The sequence below is a fragment of the Diospyros lotus genome, chromosome 11 (assembly GCF_014633365.1).
Source record: "Diospyros lotus cultivar Yz01 chromosome 11, ASM1463336v1, whole genome shotgun sequence".
Lineage (NCBI taxonomy): Eukaryota > Viridiplantae > Streptophyta > Magnoliopsida > Ericales > Ebenaceae > Diospyros > Diospyros lotus.
Window position 1 is genome coordinate 2,223,752 of NC_068348.1, and position 22,674 is coordinate 2,246,425.

General features: G+C 39.4%; 2 protein-coding genes across 2 annotated transcripts; one reads left to right on the forward strand and one right to left on the reverse strand.

Annotated features, from left to right (window-relative positions):
* Positions 1-1,038: 1,038 nt before the first annotated feature.
* Positions 1,039-11,447, reverse strand: LOC127813167 (DET1- and DDB1-associated protein 1). Its single transcript, XM_052353974.1, has 4 exons — positions 11,202-11,447; positions 3,489-3,549; positions 1,462-1,523; positions 1,039-1,375 (listed from the first exon to the last, which is right to left on the reverse strand). The coding sequence occupies exons 1-4, from the start codon at positions 11,283-11,285 to the stop codon at positions 1,286-1,288; spliced, it is 297 nt and encodes a 98-aa protein (XP_052209934.1). The 5' UTR covers positions 11,286-11,447; the 3' UTR covers positions 1,039-1,285.
* Positions 11,448-16,306: 4,859 nt separating this feature from the next.
* Positions 16,307-17,915, forward strand: LOC127813436 (uncharacterized). Its single transcript, XM_052354397.1, has 3 exons — positions 16,307-16,621; positions 16,732-17,185; positions 17,377-17,915. The coding sequence occupies exons 1-3, from the start codon at positions 16,307-16,309 to the stop codon at positions 17,913-17,915; spliced, it is 1,308 nt and encodes a 435-aa protein (XP_052210357.1).
* Positions 17,916-22,674: the final 4,759 nt, after the last annotated feature.

The window sequence follows — 22,674 nt, forward strand, 5'->3', positions numbered from 1 at the left end:
TATTATTTATGAGGAATATTAATAGACACTTAAAGTATTAATTAAATCACAAAAAATTATCCATTATATAAAATATTATCTTTATATAATATAATAATATATATTATATTATATTAAAGTAGAATAGTTTGCAAATTTTTTTTCTTTCAAAAAGTCTGCCAAGTTGTTTTTGCTTTTAAAATTTATATTAAATTTGCATGAATTTTCTGTAAAATATTAATAGACAATTTGAACTATTAATTTAGTCATATAAAATTATCCATTTATTTAAAATTTTATCTTTATATCTTTATTCTATATATATATATAATATTAAAATAGGATAGTCAAGCAAAGTATTTTGTCAAATATCAATCAATGGTGATTTTTTTCCCTAAAAAGCTTGCATTAAATCAAAGATAGTGATTAATTAATTATTAATTTTACTTAATTAATTAATTTTACTTTAATAATTATATTATAATCTTGAAAATGTAATATCTTAACAAATTCATAAAAAGATATTTAAGATTGTCAAATGCTTAGTTTTTTCAATGCTAATTAATATTTAAGATATCACATTTTTAAGACTATGAAAAAATCAAAATTTATATTTTTAAAACTTTGTTATTATTAAAAATGTATTCTTACTCATATTTAAGAATTTTAATTTATATTTATAATATAATAAATAAAAAATAACAAACGTCTTTGAATTGATATATTATAAATTTTATTATATTTATTTATAAATAAATATAATATAATAAATAAAAAAATTATAAATATTTTACCAAATAACTTACTTAATGTGTTAATTATTCTTTAACACATTAAATGACGATACATTGAATTAAGAGTGTTCTCCATTAGTATATTGAATAACGAATAATTAATTAAACTTAAATTTTGATAAAAAACTAAGTATTAAAAGGAAGAAAATTATAATTATCAATTATGTTAGAATTATTTAAAATAACGAGTTTAATATTTAATTTTTAAGTTAACTGAGCTAGCAGGGCCAAGCTGTTCTTGCTTCAGCTTTCTGAAGAAAGAATCTGGAAGGTGAACATTTGAATTGAATTGCAAGATAGATACATGAGGCAAGAGCATAAGCTATAGCATTATCTCAATGCTGGTAGTTTATACATGCAAAATGTACAGTTATAGATAGCCAAGTTCAGAACAAAGAGCAAACAGGTTCCTTTTTGGCTAACAGAGAAAACACATCCATTATATGATGGTGAGAATATTTACAGGCATCCAGAGAAACCTTGTAGAACTTCAAGCGACAGACGAGAGCTCGTTATGGCGGGATATCAGAAGTTGAAGCTCTCGGGTGCTTGCACCCTTGCTCGGGTGTTAGAAGTTCGGGGGCAGCTCTCTTTGGTCTCATCTGCAAACAGAAAGGAGGGTGAGGGGACGGGAAAGGATAGATCTCTGTCGTGTGTGCTCGCATTGTCGTGTTATAGTGAACTCTACCTTCTCATCCGCACGTTGATAGAAATGTCTCAGAAGAATATTTTTGGCTTCTGCAGATATCACTGCCAGAATGTAAAAGGGATGTCAATGATGCATCGTGGAACAAGAAGTGTGTAAGGTAAGCAATAGACAAATTAAACAAAAACATGCATCCATCAGTAACAAAGTTAATTGGTCACTTTTCTTAAGTTACTCATAGCAGGCCAAATTTGAATCCACTAAGTTATATAATAAAGATCTTTGCCTTAAACATGGTAAACCAAACTCTCTCTCTCTCTTTATATATATATATATATATATATACACACGCGCGCGAGAAATTAGCATGAAGAATTGCTATCATGGATGTAGTAGAGTGACGTAGAAATTCGGCCATAGAAGCACATAATGTTACCTTGTCTTCACTTGAACCCCATTTTATGATCAATAAATATGATTTTGAAGGTGGAGTGGGGGATGTATTTTTGACAAGATATACACAGAGGGGAAAGACCATGGGAGATGTGAGAATAATCAATCAATTATCCAAAATTGAGAATTCAAATGAAGGTATTGAGCAAAAGCTTAGCATCAGGTGACCTAACACTTAAAGGCAGCCATCTAGACAAGGCAAGGGCATCAACTTTAATATGCATCACTATAATCACTACGACAGAACTTTCTTATTACCAAAAAAAAAAAAAAGAACTATTCTGGACCCGCCCCAACCAAAGAAAAAAATGAAAAACAACACAAAACATCCAAGAAAAAACCTAAAAAGAGAGAGAGAGGAAGAAAACGAAAGCCATAGAATTCCCACCCTAACATCCAAGTTCAAACATAGGAAATCACTTGCTACAACTACTGCTTATCGAAAGAAGACAAGAATTGCGAGTGATTTTCCAAATAAAAAAATGTGTCTTAACTTTTAATATCACAAATTTGCAAAGAAAGCCAAAATTTTGTTGTCATAACATTATATATTTATGATCTAATGAGCAACAATATAATCAAGATAAATCATCATTACTGAAAAGAAATGTCTGTCCCATCAATCATGCATTAAAACATATATTGGTTTTACGCAACTTTGAAGCAAAAATCAAAAGGGGGCAAATTCCAAGAAATTTATTCTTTTCATTTTCTTCTGAATGTAAAAGGTACTAGGGAAGCAATATTACTAGAGGACCAGCTTGGGTAAAACAATAGCATTGTCTAACCATATGAAATACCTTTATTGCAATAGATTAAATGTGAAAGAAATTATTAAAAATTAATGACATAAACCAGACAATGGTAGTCACAAAATGTGAATACTCTTTTTTGTTTAAAGGAACAATAAAGGAAAAGAAATAAAAGCTCCATTGTCCTTGCTAATATAATTCAGTAAAATGAAGTTGTAGACAACATCAATCTGACATAAACTCTCTGTTTATCTTCAACTTCCATATAAATATCTCGTACAATGATAGACATAAATAATCTCGAGCATTTCTTTTTAGATAACCAAAATCTGGAGCATTTTAAGGGGTTATTCTCTTTTTTTCTTTGTTTTTTTCTAGAGGGAAAGGTAAGCACAATGGTAAGGTTCAAGTCAGGTAATAATTTCTTTGCTAAGCAAGGGTAAGACTGTGTACAATTGACTTTCCCCAAAGCCCACATTGTGAGAGCCTTGAGAATGGGTTCCTTTTGTTTTCTTCTAGAGGGAGTGGGGCAACTGAGGGGGAGCCTTGGTAGCAATAGTAAGATTGTTCCTTTGTGATTGGAAGGTCACAAGTTCAAGTTGTGAAATATCCTCTTTCCAAGCAAGGGAAAGACTGCAAAAAAAAATGATCCTCGAAAAGCGAGAGCCTCATATCCTAAGGATCCCCTTGGAGTGGGGAGACTAAATGAATCAGATATCTTTGGGAAATACTTACCTACCATAGCCACGTGCATACAAATACAAAAGAAAACAAACTCAACATGCAACCAATTACTTGTATATGTAACAAAAAGAAAAAGGAAACAGCTTGACCAATAGCAAGAGACAAGACTAATCTCATTACCTTGATTAGGTGGGGGAAGAGTACGATCATGAGTAGGATGATAAGTGACGGGCGTCATTTTCTGATACAGAGAGAGAAAAAAACAAATTGTAATCGAAAGTTATTGCATATCTCATTTTTTCTTTAAAACAAAATCATCAAAGAAAAGCAAGTGAAGCATTTTTAGCTCTTGGACAGGTGAGTAAGGAGAAAATCAATGCCAGGAAGTTTCTATTCTTCAAAACCCATTTGTATCTACCTAAAACCCTTACAGGAACATTATGCCTTTTTCAAGTAAACATCTGGCTGCCCATGAAGTACAGTGACAATGTTCGTTGTTGCTTTGCATAGATTCCAGTGATTCTAAGAGCATTTAGCCCCTGATCCTGGAAGTATTAATAACTACATAACATTAAATAGAAAAACCCCAATCTAAAAATCCCTTATCTACTTGAACACATCCATATCTCTTATCTGAGTAACATATTTCCCCTACCAAATTGGTACACCTTTCAAGATAAGAATTCAAAGAAGGGCAGTGTCGTGCACAGGGTTCCTATTGTTGTGGGAACTATGTTTTCCTATTGTTGTGGGAACTATGTTTTCCTATTGTTGTGCACAGGGTTCCTATTGTTGTGGGAACTATGTTTTCCTATTGTTGTGGGAACTATGTTTTCCTATTGTTGTGGGATCTAGAACATAGTTTCTGGTTCAGGAACGCAGTGTGGTGATGTGGTACACCACTTTTTTGCCACACTATTTTTTGGGGTTGGGGGTGAGGAGCTAGGCTTCTTCGGTTCACACCTCAAGTTATGTAACATTGTGGTGCACAGGGAACAAGAGTCATGAGATTCATAAACAAAGTCTTGAGAGTTGAGACAAAAGTTATATATTTAAAATCCATAATTCTTATATTACCCAAAAGTTAAAAGTTATACATTTAAAGTTTTGAGAGTTTAGACAAAAGTAATATATCCCCATCTAAATCAAAGAAAATATATATTTTTTAATATCTGTTCTTATAGTTCATACAAGAGTTATCAAATTTTAAAGGGGCAAATTACATTAACCACCCCTAAGGTTTGGCACAATTACAAATACCACCCCACTAGTTTGAGAAATTTCAGGGACCTCATAAAACTTATATTAGCCAATACCCCTGCCATTAAATACTGGTAATTAAATTTTTAAGAAGTCAAAAACACCCTCATATTATATTTTTTTTTAAATGTCAAAAGTACATAATAATTATCCAGGAACAAAAAAACATCATCATAAAGGTGTACATAATAAATACACCCTCATGTATTTGGATCATGATGATGATGTTTTCAATTTGGATTACGTATTTCTCAATATTATGGGCTTATAATTTGTGCACACATGAGTTAATGTCATTTATATATATATTGCGATTTGTTCTAGACATTACGGAATAATGAACCCAAGGAAGTACTCAAGCCTCTCAACATGCATGGACTAAAAAGGAGGATACCATGCTGATTCAATGCTTTCTAGAGCTGACAAGAATATTTGTTGCTGAAAATGGGTTCAAGAGTAGATACTTAACATCTTTAGAAGGTATAATGGAGCAAAAGTGGCCTGGTTGTGGAAATAGAGGCAATCCAAATATATAATCAAGGTTAGAGACATTGAAAAAGGATTCGCAAAAAGTAATATGATGTGGTAAATACTAGTGGATTTGGATGGGACACAAGAACAAATGTGTTACAGCAGAAAAGTGGCCTGGTTGTGGAAATAGAGGCAATCCACATGTATTTGTTTGTGTTATACAAGAGAAAACCAAAACTAAGAGAGCTTGCTACAAGACTTTACATAAATATCATAATGATAGTTTGGTCAAAAAAAGAAGCAAAAAAGGCCATTAGTGAAGCAAAAAGTAAAGCTAGTGAAAATTTATACCAATAACTTGATAACAAAAGATGAAGAAAGATATATATATATATATATAAACTATCTAAAAAGCAAGAGAAAGAAAAACAAGAGATTTAAGCCAAGTGAAATAAATGCATAAAAGATAAAGACTAAAAAATATCAATAAATGAAAGGGCAATCAAGGACAGATGTACAAAATTGTGAAAACATAGAGGAATCAAGTTAATGAGCCACACTGAAAAACTTTGAAAAGAGAGATTAAGCAAAGAGGAAGAAGAGAAACCATGGTATGTAAAAAACAATTTGGTTTCATACTTGGTAAGTCAATAATGGAAGCTATATATTTGTTAAGGCACCTAATGGAAAAGTATAGAGATAGACAAATGGATCTGCATATGGTATTTATAGATGTAGAAAAAGCTTATGACAAAGTTCATAGAGAAGTGTTATGGAAGGTTTTAAAGGAGTCTGAATTGCTTATATACAAGTTATTAAAGACGTGTATTATGTAGCAAAGGACATATGAACATGAGGAGATACTAAGAGTTTCCCAATTACAATGGCATTACCTCAAGGATCTGCCTTATGTCCTTACCTATTTGCATTAGTAATTGATTAACTCACTAAACATGTTTAGGTAGAGGAGGTGCCATGGTGTAAGCTATTTAGAAGACAAACGAAGGTGTCAATACTTAGTTCGAGATATTGAGGAATACCTTAGAATCTCAAGGTTTTAAAGTAAGTAAAGTGAAAACCAAATATATGGAATGTAAGTTTAGTAAACATATGAGTATGGATGATTTTATGGTAAAATTTGAAAATCAAATCATACTAAGAAAAGACCAATTTAGATATATTGAATCAATAATCCAAAAAGATGTGGAGATTAATGCGGATGTTACTCATAAAATTTAGGCATGATGGTTAAAAATGGAAAAGTGCATCTAGTATTTTATGAGGATGTTATTCATAAAATTGAGGCATGATGGTTAAAATGGAAAAGTGCATCTGAAAAGATTCCATTAAAGCTAAAAGGAAAATTTTATAAGACAACTATAAGACTTGCTTTGTTGTATGACACATAAATTTTGGGAATAAAATGTCAGCATGAGCAAAATATGAGCTTAACTAAAATGAGGATGTTAAGATGGATTTGTGGTCCTACAAGAAAGATAAAATTAGAAATGAGGTTATTTGTGATAAGGTCAAAGTAGCTCCTATTAAAGAAAAGATGAGGGAGACACAATTAAGACAGTTTAGTCATGTCCAAAGACGACCAATAGAGGCCCTTGAGATGAAAGTTAATGGAATAGAACAACTAGTTAGCAAATTAGGTAGAGAAAGACCAAAACAACTTGGTTGGAGACACTTAGATTTGATATTAAGTATATGGGCCTTACATAATATAAGACAATGGCTAGAAATGAATGAAAATCTAGAATTCATGTAGCCCACCACACATAGTGAGATAAAAGTTTAGTATGCTCTTGTTGTTGTTGACTTGATTTTAAGAGGCCAAGAGTTAACTTCAGGTAATGCTTTTGGGCGAAAACTGGCATCACAAGAGATATCTAAACTAATCCAAATCTATCTGTGTATGGATAGAGGCCAAAATAGTACGTTTTAAGACTGCTCATGGGTCAGAACTATGGCAAAGTGAAATTGTGGCATCTGAGGATGTTAGGACTTAAAGTAAAGGAGTTTATCATGATATAATCCCAAGTCAATAGTATACTCAAAAGTTTTAAGTATATATTATTTTCTCCAAAAAACCTAAAAATTAACTTCACCTGGCACTTACTGGATGAGAGGACATGGCATTATAGCCAGTTTAACAGAGCTTTCAATTTTCTACTTTTAGTTTTTAGTTTTCATTTTCAACTTTTTGCGTTCAGCCTTTTACTTTCATTTTTTTTTAAAAAAGAGAACTTAACATGCTGTTTGACAACTTTGGGTTCATTTTCAGTTTTGTATTTTTTTTGTTTTCATTCTTTTACTTTCTAAATTGTCCCTACCGTTGTTGACAATTGGAGGAGATGTTGGAGGTAAACATGATTCCTCTGGCCTTTCTCAATTGTCAGCAACTCCTTTTCCAGTCAATAACAACAATTATTGTGTTCTCCAATTGACAACCAACAACAAGATTGCTTCCTTCATTCAATGGTCAAAACTTCTTCTATGGCAGCAAGATGACTGTGGCTTGCTTCTACTAGTTTCTGCTTGGAGGCTCTACACATTGATTCCTCAACCAGTGATGATAAGTTGTATTCTTCAAAGACTGAACAACATATAATGATGTTGATAGCTACCTTTTCTGGGAGTGGGCAAGACTCCTAGAACTCCCAAACCAATTTGGGAGTCTCAATGACTCCCAGATCTTCAAGTCAAACTAGCATGTGGTCAAACTCACAAATCAACAAGACTGCCAAATTTGGGAGCCTCACTGGTCTCCTCTCTTGGTATTGGAGTCACCAACAAGTGAAGAGACACCGGAATGAGTGGCCAATGAGGAGTGTGGGAAGGGAAAGAAATGAAAACAAAAACAAAAGTGGAAACACTGTGTCTTTGTTTTCAAAATTTTGAAAAAAAAGAAAGAAAAGAAAACAAGTAATCAAATGCTATTTTTCTGTTTTTGTTGTCAAAATAGTAAATACAAAAACTGAAAACTAAAACAGAAAACCCCACCAAGTGAGCCCTAAAAGTTCTGCATATACTTACATAGCACTAAATTATCCATCAACTCTTCTCATACTAATGACACTTTTTTGTGCTGCTGTTTTGAACAAATTATGTAATGGTAATCTCCTTAACAGATGTTATATATGATAGCAATAGGTCTAAGCCAACAGCATGAAAGAATACTGCCATAAACAAAAGGCCTGTTTTTTAGAGTTTTCGATTTCACAATTTTGACAACGAAAAACAGAAAAAAAAAATGTTTGGTTAGTCGTTTTCATTTTCAACATTTTGAAAGGATTTTTATAAAAAAATTCAAAATTTGAAAACAAAAAAAGGCATTTTCTCTTTTCTTTCTTTTTTTTTCATTTCTTCCTCTCCCACACTCCTGGCCGCCAATCACTTGTTCAGGTGTCTTCACATTTGCCGGAAACTCCCATTTGCTGCCAAGAGAGGAGACAGGCGAAACTCCCAGATCTAGGAGTCTCACCAATTTGTGAGTCAAGATCTGGGAGCAAATCAATTTGGGAGTTCTGGGAGTCTCACCAACTCACATGGAAGTTGAAGACTCCTAGATCAAATCTGGGGGTTCGACTCCCAGAATACCCAGATATCAATGTTGTTCTGTGGTGACCTGTCATCAAAGAAGATAATCCATTGTCACTGGTTGAGAGAATCAATGGGTAGAGGCACCACGAGCAGAAAGCTTGCCAAAGCAAGCCACCATCATCTTGCTTCCATTGAAGGCATCACAGCCATTAGATGGAGGCAATCTAATTGGTGGTCATTGATTGGAGAACACAACAATTGTTGCTCTTATTTTCCGGAAAGGGAGTAGCCAGCAACTTTAGACAAGGCCAAAGGAGTCACTGGCAACCTCCAGCATCTCCTCCAGTCAACAACAACATTGGAAATGAATTAGAAAATAAAAAAATAAAAAATAAAATTCGAAACTGAAATGAACATAAAGTTGTTAAACAATATGTCAAGTTTTCAATTTTCTAAATGGAAACAAAAAAAAAATGAACTCGAAAAATTAAAAATGAAAACTGAAAACTAAAAACAGAAAACTGAAAGCTCTCAAACTGACCCTTAGCTTACATTGCAATTTACATCACCAAGTTGGTTGGTTGGGGTTGGTGCATTGGTCTTATCCAAGATCCTCTCAACTGGGTTACCTTCATTATCCAACCAATAAAAGTATTATTCATCAACATTTTCTAAATTCTAATAAATCATGACTAAAGGTCCCCCGTGGAAATTAATAAGATAAACATGGGCCATAGAGCCAAGCCAGTTCCATAAAAGATCTTCTTCGATAATAAAGGAAAGAAATATCCTAGAAATCAGCAAAACCACCCACCATCATTCAACAATCTGCTGGCATGAATAGTTTTAAGTCTTTCCTTTTCACTACTACCTGTTAGATAAAGAAAATACTTGAATATGCTCTCATTCTAATATTCTGTCAATGGAGGACCTCAGGACACTATTTCTTCATTTTCTTCCCCATCACACACTCTAGAACTAAGCTGTCAATCCAAACCCTCAGTTCACACCTTATGATTCCGCCCAGAAGCACCAAACTAGTAACTGCTTCCAATTTGAGAAACTCTTAATGCCACACTTCCCCTGGCAATGCCAGCTTTACCACTCAGAATACTGTTATTTGTTGCATCACACTATATGTAACTACCATAACTTACCATTCTTATTTTCCTGCCTTTTGTGTGTATTTGGCGGTTGCCATTATATTCATCTAGACTGGAAATGCCAACTTTTCCTTCTCAAAGCTGATGTAACCTTTCTTCCAATAAGAAGAAAATATGTTCAGTCACAAAAGCTTTTTCTTTTCACTGACATTTAAGGTTTGTCTTATCACAATAATATTCCTCATGGAACAATACAATTGCTAGATATAAGCACCGGATATCCTATGTATTTTAATGCTTCAACTTGAATTCGTTACTTTCTTCTCGTGTCCAGTTTATTGTATACTTTGAGCCACATTACTTTTTACACACCTAATAGAAAAAAGGAACCACATCAAACCCCAAAATCAAGACTTGAAACCTTGCCCTAATATAGTTTTGTCAAATAAGACCAATTACAAAGTCTAAATATACAACAAAAGGATGGCTTATCTGGGTTTACCATCTAGGTGGAAAAAATGTAACGAAGAAAAATCAGCACTGTGCATGCCCTCATGCTGTTCAAAATAAATTAAAATTAAGAAAAACTCGTTTCACATAATTCCATTAGAAGAGCTATTATATTTAACATATAACATATGTATCTATATAGATGAACAAGGCCTTTCTCCACCTTTCCACTCCAAAAAACAACAAAGAGCGTGCATTGACCCATAAGCCTGCCCCCATGATAGGGCTCAGCACCTGTGTGATTCACTGTGTGAACAGAGAGCTAGATTGGACACTGGAAAATGTTTCCTTGTAATGGCATGTTTCCATTTAAAACTATATTAAAGAAAACAACACAATTTCATAAGCATACAATAATCATTTCCATGGCTACAATACCCACAGCCATCAAGCAATAACCTTTATGGACACCCATCTGGCTAAAAAATGCGAGTGCTAGAAGTGCATTACGAGTTAGATCAAAGCATAAACAAAAAATGGCGGCAGTCAAGCTGCGCATGCTCCATTGGACCGCACATGAAAAGTCCATGGGAACAACTTATGTAGGTCATATTACAGACACCTTACACAGCTTCACGAACAAAAATAATGTTGTTCAAATGCCATTTAGACAGGCCGGATTTCTTAACAAATATTAGCAAATACTGCATTTATTTTTACTGTAACAGGAAATCCCCAAAATTTTGAAATTTCAAGTATGCACAACTGATTGACACGATCCCAGCAAATTTGAAGTTAAAATTCCAAGGGCACACATAATAATTCCAGGAAACCCTAATCTTGAAACTGGGAACAAAAACCAAAACGTGCATTTTTCACTTCACAACTCGAACTAATCACAGCTTTCCACTCTAAACTACATGCGGGCATTGTCTTAAACATAATCAAGCAGGAATTAACTGCAGAAAAAGAAGAGCTCCAGGATCAACACAACCCACGTAAAAACTAGCTATATCAGTAGCAAAATTTTGTGGGAAAATGAAGATATAGGGGTAATTACCGAAGGATTTGAAGGATCAGATGGTCGAAGCTGGCTGAAATTGTGAGGGTCGAAGGAAGGCCAGTCTCCTAGCATAGAACCCATCAACGTGAAGCTGTGTTCTTGGTGGAAGAATCTAGACGATCGAAGAACAATGCCGCTTCTGATATGTGTGTGTGTGTGTGCGCGCGTGCGTGCATACAGCGGATACAGAATGGCTCGGGCAAGATGGGTGGGGGAGCGGCCTTTGGCAAAGCACGGTTACAGTGAATTGAATTTTCTAAAGCAAAAGTATATTATAAGGATAATCAAAAAAATCTTTTATATTACATATTTATAATTTATTTTTATCATTCAAACAATCTGATTTATTTGATAATAAATGTATTATATTTTAAAATATTTAATTCATTAATTAATCAAATCTTTTAAACATTATTTTACAACATTAATTTTCAATAACTTTATATTATCGTTGAATCAGAAATTCAATAATATTTAGTGTACATTTAATAAGGAAAATGAAAATTACATTGTTGTTTTGCATGCAGTCCCTTGTCTTAGGATTTGTGTTGTAACATCTCTTTGAAGGATTTCTTCTAGAAAGTCTTTGAGGGAATTTTTCGAATAAGTCACTCGAAGTTAGGTAGAAATATAAGAGAATGTCACAGCTTAAAAGAGTTTTTGGAAATCCTTTATCAGTGCTAAAAATTCATCCATAGATTAATTTCACAACATCTTAAAAGACCATTCAGGTGACTTCCTAAGGATAACCCTTTTGGAGTATTTTCATGCTCTCTCAAACAGTAGATCGAGCTTTGCCCTTAGGTGCCAATTCTCCTTGATGGTGAATCAAGCCTTCTATCGAGTCATTGTTGCAGACTTGTCCAAACAAATATCGCTCTTCCATTTCACCTAGTTTTGCCAATCTTCTGTTGAATTTTTTTGATATATAAATTCTAATTGTTGTATTTTAGTAACAATAATTTGAGGTATATTATTGAGACTAATATTTTATATTAGAATTTGAGTCTTAAATTTGAGTATCTTATAATTTGATTATTTGAGTGATCACTTGTAATGTAATTTACAAGTTTAAGAGTGAATGAGTCAACAATGCTATGTTTAATGACACCTAATGTAAGTTTCGTATTTTTTTTAAATATTTGAATAGTTAATATTTCTTATGGGTATTTTTTACACCATTTCTTATGGACTGGATATGACCCAACAAACTGGCCCAATCGTCAAAAACCCAATAAGCCTGAAGCCAAACTCGCTAGAACAAGGTCGCACATCACTGAAACTCAAGCTCAGGTTGCTGAATCAAGTGAACCCCAGTGAGCTCCCAGGCCTAACCAAGCAAGCTCTTAATAATACTTCCAGTTCTCTGGCCTAATCTTTCAGCTCGCAAAACAACAAAGCCGCAAAACAACCGGAGGCATGGACCCACCTATTTTATCTAAAGCAAACCAGATCTCTGGTAATATGGAACTCACTCTCAATTTTATGGAATTAATAAGTACATCTTGTCTCTATAATGTAGTCTTTTCACTTTTGAATTTTATGCAATTATGAACACTTCTCATTATAAATAGGGGTCAAAATATTATTATAAATGATGACCAATAATAATATACTATTATACTATTACTCTGCTAGAATACCTGGAGGACAATTGTAGAGTAGGCATCATTCCGACCGAATCACATAAAAACTTCTATGCGTACCATGTATCTTTTCTTCTATTTGTTATTCCTCTTCGCGTTTGTGCTAATCTTCTCATTGTGGGTCTACGAATCACGGTCGGTTAATTTTGAATGTTAACAATACTTAAAATGCAAATATACTTTAGATAATATACGTTAATTGTATTTTGTTTTTAATTTATTATACTTTTAATATATTAAATACATATTATTTATAATATAGAAAAGTATTATATCCATATAAAATTCTTACAAAAATATAATTATTATAAATGAACGTGACACATATAAAATATATAATAATTATTGTTATGCATAAAAATGCTGAAAGGAGAAAAACAGTGCAAACGCCATGTGGCAGCTCAAGGGAGCGCCACGTGGCAATCCTATGGGTGCACCACGTGGCAGCCCCATGCGTGCGCCAAAGGGGGCCACCCAAGGGTGTGGGCGCGCCCAGCGCGGCCTCTAGCGCACGCGGCCTAAGCAGCACGCGGCTGCTTGGCGGGGGCCACACCCTTAGCCCCCCAGAGGCGCCACCCCCGAGTGACCCCCCTCAGGGGGCTCAGCTGAGCATGAGCGCAGTTGCGCGCACCCATGCGCGCGGGCGGCCGCGCGCGCCCCTACGAGCAGCCTTCCCCCGAGTGACGGTCACTTGGGGGAGCTGCGCCTTAGCGCGCGTGCGCCCGCACACGGGTGCCTATTTGCACGGCTGCCCGCGCACACCCCCGCTTGCGGCCGCGCGCGCGGCCATCGGCGCATGCGCCCGCCTGTGAGCGCGACCATCCACGCGCGTGGCCTCCCTTGCTCGCCCCCGCGCATGGCTCCTTCGCACCCGGCCCCGTGCACCCGCGCGCACGGCCTCTCGTGCTCTGCTTGCCAGTGCTTGTGCATACCCCCGAGTGAGGGTCACCCAGGGTGCCGCACTGACATCCACGTGCCCCCTATTCTTGCGCCGACGCCTCCAAGATAATCGGCCTAAACCTACTCCCATGAGACTCGGTCAAAGCCTCTCCGAGATTCTTGCCGCAAAGCTCAGGGCACGCGACACATGGATGCCCCTCATATTGCTATAAATAAGAGGTCACTTTCCCGCATAAGGTATGCAATCTCTGGCTCTCATATTTACACTTTTACTCTCAAGTACTCTACTCTTACGGTGATCTAATTTAAGCATCGGAGGGTTCACGCGGGGACCTTCACCCGCGCCCCTAACCGACTCTTTTTCTAGCAGGTCATCCATCACTCTCGATCCGACGAAAAGGGCTCACCCATCGCCGTGTTCATCCCAGTAGACTCATCCATCGCCCAGACACACCACGAGAGGGTCACCCATCACTCGAATCGCCCATCAGAGGGTCATCCATCTGCAGTTCCCCGTTTACAAATTTATTGTTGTTACCGAGTAACAACAATTGGCGCTGTCTGTGGGAAACGCAAACAAAAGGCTACAAAACTATTCCCTCACTATGGCTCAAACCCGAAGTAATCGCCAAACCCTCTCAAAGGGTGCCCAATCACCTCGACGAGAGACCTTCGCTCGGGGGGAAGAACAACATCCATCTACCCAAGAGGGCCCGCTACCCCTCATCCATGGGGGCCATCCACCTCTCACCCATGGAGGTCAACCGCCCCTCATCCATTAATCTCCTCGTGAGGGTCCTCCATCCCTCACTCACCAGCAGTCGCCTCTTCCAGAGCCCTTTCACCCTATTGGGGGTGCAACTTCAGGTGCCGTCTTTTACTGCCTCACATGTTCTCTCAGGACCCTACCCAGGGATACAAGTCTCATCTATCGTTCCTTGGGCAGAGTATGAGGCACTACGACAACAACATTCTGAAGGAATGCAAGCCCTTCGGGAAATGGCTGGTATCTTGCAAAGTTTGGTTCCTCACGGGACAATCCTAGAGACATTAAGAAAGTTTATGCCAGAGACAGTTCCCTCCCATAGGACACGTCGGGAGGTACCGGGGGATGGCTCCTACCGAGAAGTGAGCCCTAAAACCCATGCTCAACATGTCCATATTCGAAACAACCCACCAATATCCCCTTTAAGAGGAGCTCATAGCCAAACCTCTCCACAGCAAGAAAAACGAGGAAGAATTGATCGTCGAAAGACTGAAAGGCAAAGTCCACAAAGAGGAAGATACTCTGAAACGGTAGCCAGTACTCCTATGGAAAGAGACCGGGATTCCAGACAGAGAGATGGGCCCGATGACAACCCTACTGCATTTAGTGTACGAGAGACAGCTGACATGAAAAAAATGATAGAGTGGGTACTGCAACAGAATAACTTATTACCTGCTCATGAGGAACAATCTCGAGGAAAACTACAATTCGTGGCAGAAGTAATGGAGAAACCCTTGCCGAGAAAGTTCAAAATGCCCTAGGTAAACCCTTATTCAGGTAAAAACAACCCCTATGATCACGTGCAAAATTACGAATCTCTAATGATGCTTCATGGATGGGACGATGAGATAATGTGTAGGGCATTCCCTTTAACCTTAACTGGGCACGCTCGGGCCTAGTTTACCCGAAACATCCATTTCTTCATTCAGGCAGTTAAAAACAGAGTTCATTAAGGCATTCATTATTAACAGTCAAAGGAAGAAAGACGCAACGTACCTTCTTAGCATTCGACAAGGGCATAAGGAAACCCTACGTCACTACGTAGACAGATTTCGGAATGCTACGCTTGAGATTTGCAATCTGCCTATTGAAATGGCTGTGTCCGCTATGTTCCAAGGAACACGACTACCCCCTTTACAATAATCATTGTCTCTAGACCCGCCGAAATCTTTTGGAAGACCTGTTTGTCAGAGCCAATAAGTACATACTCCACACAGAGATGATGAGAACAATAGGGGGAAATGAAGATGGAGAAAGGAAAAGAAAGGAGCGAGATAATGAAGAAAGATTGAATCAGCGAAAAGAACGAACCAGGAGGTCGGATGCGATTGGACCACAATTCCATCATTACACTAGGCTCAATCAACCCCGGTCAACTATACTGGCAGCAGTAGAGGGGTCGAGCCTTCTCTAGCTTCCGAAGAAGGCAGACCGTCCCATGGGGAGAAATCAAGAAGAATACTACAGGTATCACCAGATTCGAGGGCACTCTATCGACCAGTGTAGGGAGTTAAAAAACCAGATTGAAGCACTCATTCGGGAAGGGCACTTGCAAAGGTATGTGAGGACTGAAGGAAGAAACGACCGAGATTGTCAGAGAATGGAAGAAATACCCAAGGGTCAAGACAGACGAAATTTGCGACAGAATGAAGACATAATTATGCCCCCCCCCCGACAATGAGCCGACACATCAAGCCATTCATGTCATCTCTGGGGGCAAGACTTTAGCTGGGAATACTTCTTCTTCACGAAAAGCCTATGCTCGTCAAGCCTACCAGGTCAATTCAGTGATGGAGGCAAGAGAAGACGAGGAGCCCATCACATTCACCCCAGCTGATAGGGGTGATATAATACTCCCGCATGACGATCCCATGGTAATTTCTGCAACTGTCGCCAAACACCCTGTCAGTAGAATATTGGTGGATAGCGGCAGCTCTGTTAATCTGATCTATTGGAATTGTTTCGAGCAAATGCATATATCCCCTGACCGATTGAAAAGAGTATCATCTTCCTTGTACAGCTTCACTGGGGAAGCTGTCTCAGTGGCGGGATCTGTTCAACTACCAGTCACATTGGGCGTCGACCCTCAAAGTGTGACTCGACAGGCAAATTTTATGGTGGTCAAAGCCCTTCTGCAGCATACAACATGATTTTAGGCCGACCGCTCCTCAACGATATGAGAGCTGTAGTGTCATCTTGCTACTTATTAATGAAGTTCCCCACGCTCTCAAGAGTGAGGCAAGTTCGTGGAGATCAAAGGAAGGCGAGATCCTGTTATGTGTCATCTACAAAAGGAAAAATGACAGAAGAGACTTTGTCTATTGCTGAGAAAGCTATACACAAATCCTTAGCAGAAGAGATTGCTCGCAAGCCTCAACCAGTGGAAGAGTTAGAAGCAGTGCACATAAGCGATACAGACCCCGAGAAGTTGGCGTATGTTGGCACACAGCTTCCGAAATCGGTAAAAGAAGAAATCGTGGAGTGCCTAAGAAAAAACTTGGACGTCTTCGCTTGGACACCAAAGGATATGCTAGGGATCAAGCCAGATGTGATATGTCACCATCTGAATGTGGACCCTCAGTTCAAGCCTGTCCGACAGAAGAAAAGGAATATTGCCCCTGATAGACTGTCAGCATTAGAAGATGAAGTTGATAAGCTACTAAAGGCAGGTTTCATTCGAGAGGTCTTATACCCAGAATGGCTGGAAAATGTCGTCATGGTTAAAAAATCCAATGGAAAATGGCGCGTGTGTATAGACTTCACTAGCCTCAACAAGGTGTGTCTAAAAAACTCTTACCGTTGCCTCGGATTGACCGTCTCGTGGATGAAACATCTGGGTATCAACTGTTGAGCTTTTTAGATGCCTTCTCGAGGTATCATCAAATAATGATGTATCCTCCGGATCAGGAGAAAACATCGTTCATTACAGAGAAATGGATATATTGTTACCAAGTTATGCCCTTCGGGCTAAAAAATGCGGGGGACACCTATCAGCGCATGGTGAATAAAGTCTTCAAAGAGTTATTGGGTGATACCATGGAGGCCTATGTTGATGATATGATCATAAAAAGTCGGGAGAAGGAATCGCACGTGAAAAAGCTGGCGCAAGTGCTTGAAGTCTTTAAGCAATACGAAATGCGACTAAACCCAACAAAATGTGCATTTGGAGTTCAATTTGGAAAATTCCTAGGGTATATGATCACACAAAGGGGGATAGAGGTGAACCCCGAAAAAATTCAACCGATACTGGATATGGAACCCCCAACATCAATTAAGGAAGTGCAGCGACTAACAGGTCGGATGGCGGCTCTTGGACGTTTCCTCTCCAAGTCAGCCGAAAGGGAACTCCCGTTTCTTCAGACATTAAGGGCGGGAAAAAAGTTTGAGTGGGCAGAGTAATACCAGAGGTCGTTTGAGGCATTAAAGGAATACTTGAAGGAAGTTCCTTTGTTGACCCGACCCGAAACTGGGGAAATGTTATATTTGTACTTGGGCGTAAGTGACAAAGAGGTGAGTGCAGTGCTGATTAAGAAGGAAGGACCAGTAGACCGGCCGATGTACTATGTCAGTAAGGTTCTGCAAGGCCTAGAAACACGTTATCCCTTCACTGAAAAAGTGGCGCTGGCCCTGCTGAATGCCTCCAGAAAATTGAGGCCATACTTCCAAGCTCATTCCATCAGCGTACTGACGGACGAACCCCTACAGAGCATCTTGCAGAAACCTGAATGTTCCGGTCGTCTCACCAAATGGTCCATTGAGTTAAGCGAGTATGACATACAATTCCAGCCTAGGCAAGCCATAAAAGGGCAAGCGTTGGCAGATTTTATTATTGAATGTACTCCCTTTAAAGAAGCCAAAGAAGAGAACAAAACAGAATGGTTATTGTTTGTAGATGGCGCCGCCAGTTCACAAGGAAGTGGAGCTGGAGTAATGCTTATCCCGCCAGAAGGATAATCCCTTGAATACTCTCTGAGATTTGCTTTTCCAAGCTCAAATAATGTGGTTGAGTATGAGGCGCTAATTGCCGGTCTAAAGTTAGCTCGAAAGCTTGAAGTAGCGCAATTGATAGCGCATAGTGATTCTCAGTTGATTGTTCAACAATACTACGGGCAGTACGAGACTAGAGAGCCGGTCATGGGACAATATCTGCAAAAAGTTAGGACACTTGCAAAATTGTTCGAAAGTTTCCAGTTAATGCAGATCAACAGATCCCTCAATGGCGATGCGGATGTCTTATCCAAATTGGCATCCACCAAAGAAACCATTGGGAGAACAGTATATGTAGAAGTCCTTCAGCGACCAAGTATAGACGAGCCTGAGGTAGCATGCATTGAGAATGGTAATGATTGGAGAACCCCTTTTCACAAATATTTGACCACGGGAGAATTGCCAGCAGACCCGAAGGGGGACAGAATAGTTAAAATTAGAGGGGCTCGTTTCACAAGAATTGATGGAACGCTTTACAAGCGAGCTTACACTATGCCGCTCCTCAAATGCTTAGGTCCCCAAGAGACCGATTACGCCTTGACTAAAGTTCACAGCGGAGTATGCGGTGAGCATCTGTGAGGAAGGGCCCTAGCAACCAAAATCCTAAGGGTAGGTTTCTTTTGGCCCACATTACAACAGGATGCCCAAACGAAGGTCAGGGAGTGTGATAAATGTCAGAGGCACGCTCCGATTCATTCTGCTCCAATATCGCAATTACAGCCCACATTACAGCCTATCCCCTTTGCTTAATGGGGTTTGGATATTCTTGGCTCATTTCCACGAGCTGCGGGGCAAAGGAAATTTCTTCTGGTAGCAACAGATTACTTCACCAAGTGGATTGAAGCAGAAGCCCTAGCCACTATCAGCGCTAGGAAAGTTGAAGCTATGGTGTGGAAAGACATTATATGCCGATTTGGTGTCCCACGAATCATCAACATTGATCATGGAAAGTAGTTTGACTGTGACTTCTTTCGGAACTTCTGCAAAGGCCTAGATATTCAGTTAAGGATTTCTTTAGTGGCATATCCCCAGGCTAATGGATAAGCCGAAATTAGTAACAGAACAATTTTACATGGTTTGAAAACTCGGCTGGAATGCGCCAATGGAGCATGGGTGGATGAATTGCCTACCTTCCTGTGGGCCTACCGAACAACCAGCCGGGTCTCAACGGGCGAAACGCCCTTTAACTTGGTGTATGGGACAGAAGCTTTGATCCCAGTAGAAATCTCGTGCAGATCACCCCGATTGGATGCTTTTGATGAAAGTGGCAGCTCAAATAACTCTGATGCATTGAAAGAAAATCTTGATCTCATCGAGGAACAAGAGAACAGGGCGACTGTACGAATCACTACCTATCATAAAAGGGTGGCCCATTATTACAACTCTCGAGTAAAGAGCCGGCTTCTCAAGGAAGAGATTTGATCCTCAGAAAATCGGCCATCACTAATGCACTCCGAGAGGATGGAAAATTTTGAGCAAACTGGGAAGGGCCGTATCGCATCCAGGAAATGATAGGCCTTAGTACATGTATTCTCCAAACACTCCAAGGTGAAACCATGAGAAAAACGTGGAGTACAAATCACTTGAAATTGTACTCCCCTCCTGACATGTAACGCAATAATAATATGAACCCGACGAGGGACCGTGGACGTAGGCACATTTTGCCGAACCACGTAAAATACTTGTGTCTTCATTTTTTCTGTTCTATTTCAGGCAAGGGAAAATAGAGCTTTTTACTTCCTTGCAAAGTAGTATAACAAGTCTTGCCCGAAAGTGAAAAAAATCAAAATTGGCAAGTGAACTAATATCCCGCTAGTAAGTTGCTCTACTAATCCCGATAGCAATACGTAAGGCCCTGCCATGCAATGCGCCACGAGAGAAGCACGACTCAATTGGCCTAGTAAATGTGATAATTGCCTTGCCTCAAAGCCAAATGGCCCGGCCCAATGAAGTAACAAATACGTCTAGCACAACTCGCCAATATTGAAATCACGAGCTATCCCGCCAGTCTATTTAATTGACCTGGCTTGATAGCGAGAGGTCAAGAAATTGCCAAAGGACCACTAAGGGCTTGAACGCCCATAGTCCACATTGTGGCAGCAAAACCTAAAATCCCAGACCTTCTATGGGCAACAATAATAAAGAAAACCAGCGAGATGCAGCCATTTATGCAAATAAAAGATATTACACTCAACGGAGAAAGAGCTACTACACTTGAAAAAAAAAAAAGGATCTACTCTAAGTCCGCTTCCTCCTGCCAGAACTGGGAGCACTGCTACTCGGAGCAGATGGGGCCTCCTCTTCTCCTTGGCCCGAGGATGCAATAACTGTGTCATCAACTATAGGTAGGGCATTTGTCATCTCCACTTCCTCTGAGGCAAAGGCGTACGGCTCCCACGGGCCCGACAAGTTCTCCAGATTATCAACTAAATGAGCATTCAAATAAGCCTTGGGACTCGTGGGGTCAGGATCATTATATCTTCGCCAGTCAGGAACATCAGACTCCTCAACCTCATCAGTATAGACCAACTCAGGGAACTGTTCTCCTGGACGTTTTGAATCTAGGTGCAAGCGTGCGAGATAGAATCCATACTTTGTAAAGCAGCCCCCATAACTGATCTTTCTCTCTTGGCAGTCCGTTGAAAGGCGATAGTCCCTCACAGCCTTCTCATGTGCCGCCGAAATCTCCTCATTTCTTTGATTCTTGAGCGACCTATATTGCTTCTTCTGACGAGCAAGCTCATCTACCCTCAAGGAATGCTCTTGCAAAAGGTTTTCATGGGTTTCCTTAACTCCTAAAAGCTCTCTCGTCAGCGATTCTTTGCTATTCCGGAGCTCCTCTATCTCTCCATTTATGCCTGACGATTCACCATCAGCTTCCGCCAGCTTAGAGCGCATGTCTTCTACCTCTTGATTCAGCTTTCTGATATCTGCTTGGTAGCAACGCTCGTGATCCCTCCACTTTATCATGTTCTCTCTTGCCTCCGCTTTCTTTTGTTCAACCCGATGATGATAAGCTCTCCTGATAGCGTTGGATATCACCAACCCTTAAACCCCCTGGGTGCAAATAGTGCATTAGAAGACCAACAACCAAGTCAGACTGCAAATATGACATATAGGCACAATAAAGGCATCCTACCTCAATAATCTTTTGCTCGGGAGAGTTGGCAACGCTAGGCCAATTGCCAAAAAAATTAGGCTCATCCTGAGGGAGCAAGGTAGCATATATCATCCTGGCACTAACCCCCGGGTCTCTTACAGAGTTTGAATCAATCAGCCTAGACTGTACATGGAAGTGGTCACCCCTCACTTGAGTGCTGTTAGGAATTGGCACGGGATTTCGTCTTGGCTCAGTAATGGGAGGAAGAATAGGCCGAAAGTCTGGGAGCTCAGCATTTAGCTTTCGTCGATCCCTACGAAAGGGAACAAAAGGTTGGCGACTCTAATCCCTGATTCAATCGAGCTCACTGCCAAAAGAAGAGCGAGAGCTGCCAGTCCCCTTCCTGCGTGAGCTAGATGCATCAGTTGGATTTGGTTCCCCAAGGGCGACTTTGAGGGCAGGAGGGTCTAACATATAAACGTCCGAGGTGGGGACCGAGGGATTAGGACAAGAAAGGCTGGGCAAGGCATCCGTCTCAGACCTCTTCATTTTTAGATGCCTTCGAGATGAGCTAGGAACTGGCGGAGGAATAAGGCTAGGGTTTGGAGTGTCAGACGGAGACTTTTATGACAAGCCATGGGATGCTTGAGGAGGAGGTTGATGATCTTGCTCGCCAGCCTATCGTGAATTCCTACCACGTCGTCTGAGCGTTTGTTCCTTGAATATATTCATATCGTCTGCAAAACAAGAGATAAAAGTAAAAGTCAACCATTGACATGGATAATTTAAAAGGCAATCTCTACGATTCTGGGGGTCTACCCTTACAGGAAGAATAACTAAGAAAGACCATACTCCCTAGAGATTTCCCCTCTTTTTTCTTGGGGCCCTCGTCCTCTTCCTCGCTGCCTTCTTCCTCCTTAACTTGTAAGGTGTCCTCGGGTATAGCCGATGATGGCACAAAAGTGAGAGTGGAGGTCCCGGGCATGTCTTCAAGCCAAATGCCCCACCCTACGGCAGCAATGTTTTATGAGGTAAGCAGGCCAGGTAGATTACAAGTGCCAAGAGCACATA

Bases quoted from the DNA above. Each gene is read 5' to 3' on its own strand.
- LOC127813436 (XM_052354397.1), top strand. From the start codon at position 16,307: ATGGAGGCAAGAGAAGACGAGGAGCCCATCACATTCACCCCAGCTGAT. The intron at 16,622-16,731 runs GCAAATTTTATG...TTATTAATGAAG, and splicing joins CTCAAAGTGTGACTCGACAG to TTCCCCACGCTCTCAAGAGT. The intron at 17,186-17,376 runs GTTTCATTCGAG...TGAGCTTTTTAG, and splicing joins TGATAAGCTACTAAAGGCAG to ATGCCTTCTCGAGGTATCAT.
- LOC127813167 (XM_052353974.1), bottom strand. From the start codon at position 11,285: ATGGGTTCTATGCTAGGAGACTGGCCTTCCTTCGACCCTCACAATTTC. The intron at 3,550-11,201 runs GTAATTACCCCT...TCTCTGTATCAG, and splicing joins CTGATCCTTCAAATCCTTCG to AAAATGACGCCCGTCACTTA. The intron at 1,524-3,488 runs GTAATGAGATTA...ACATTCTGGCAG, and splicing joins TCTTCCCCCACCTAATCAAG to TGATATCTGCAGAAGCCAAA.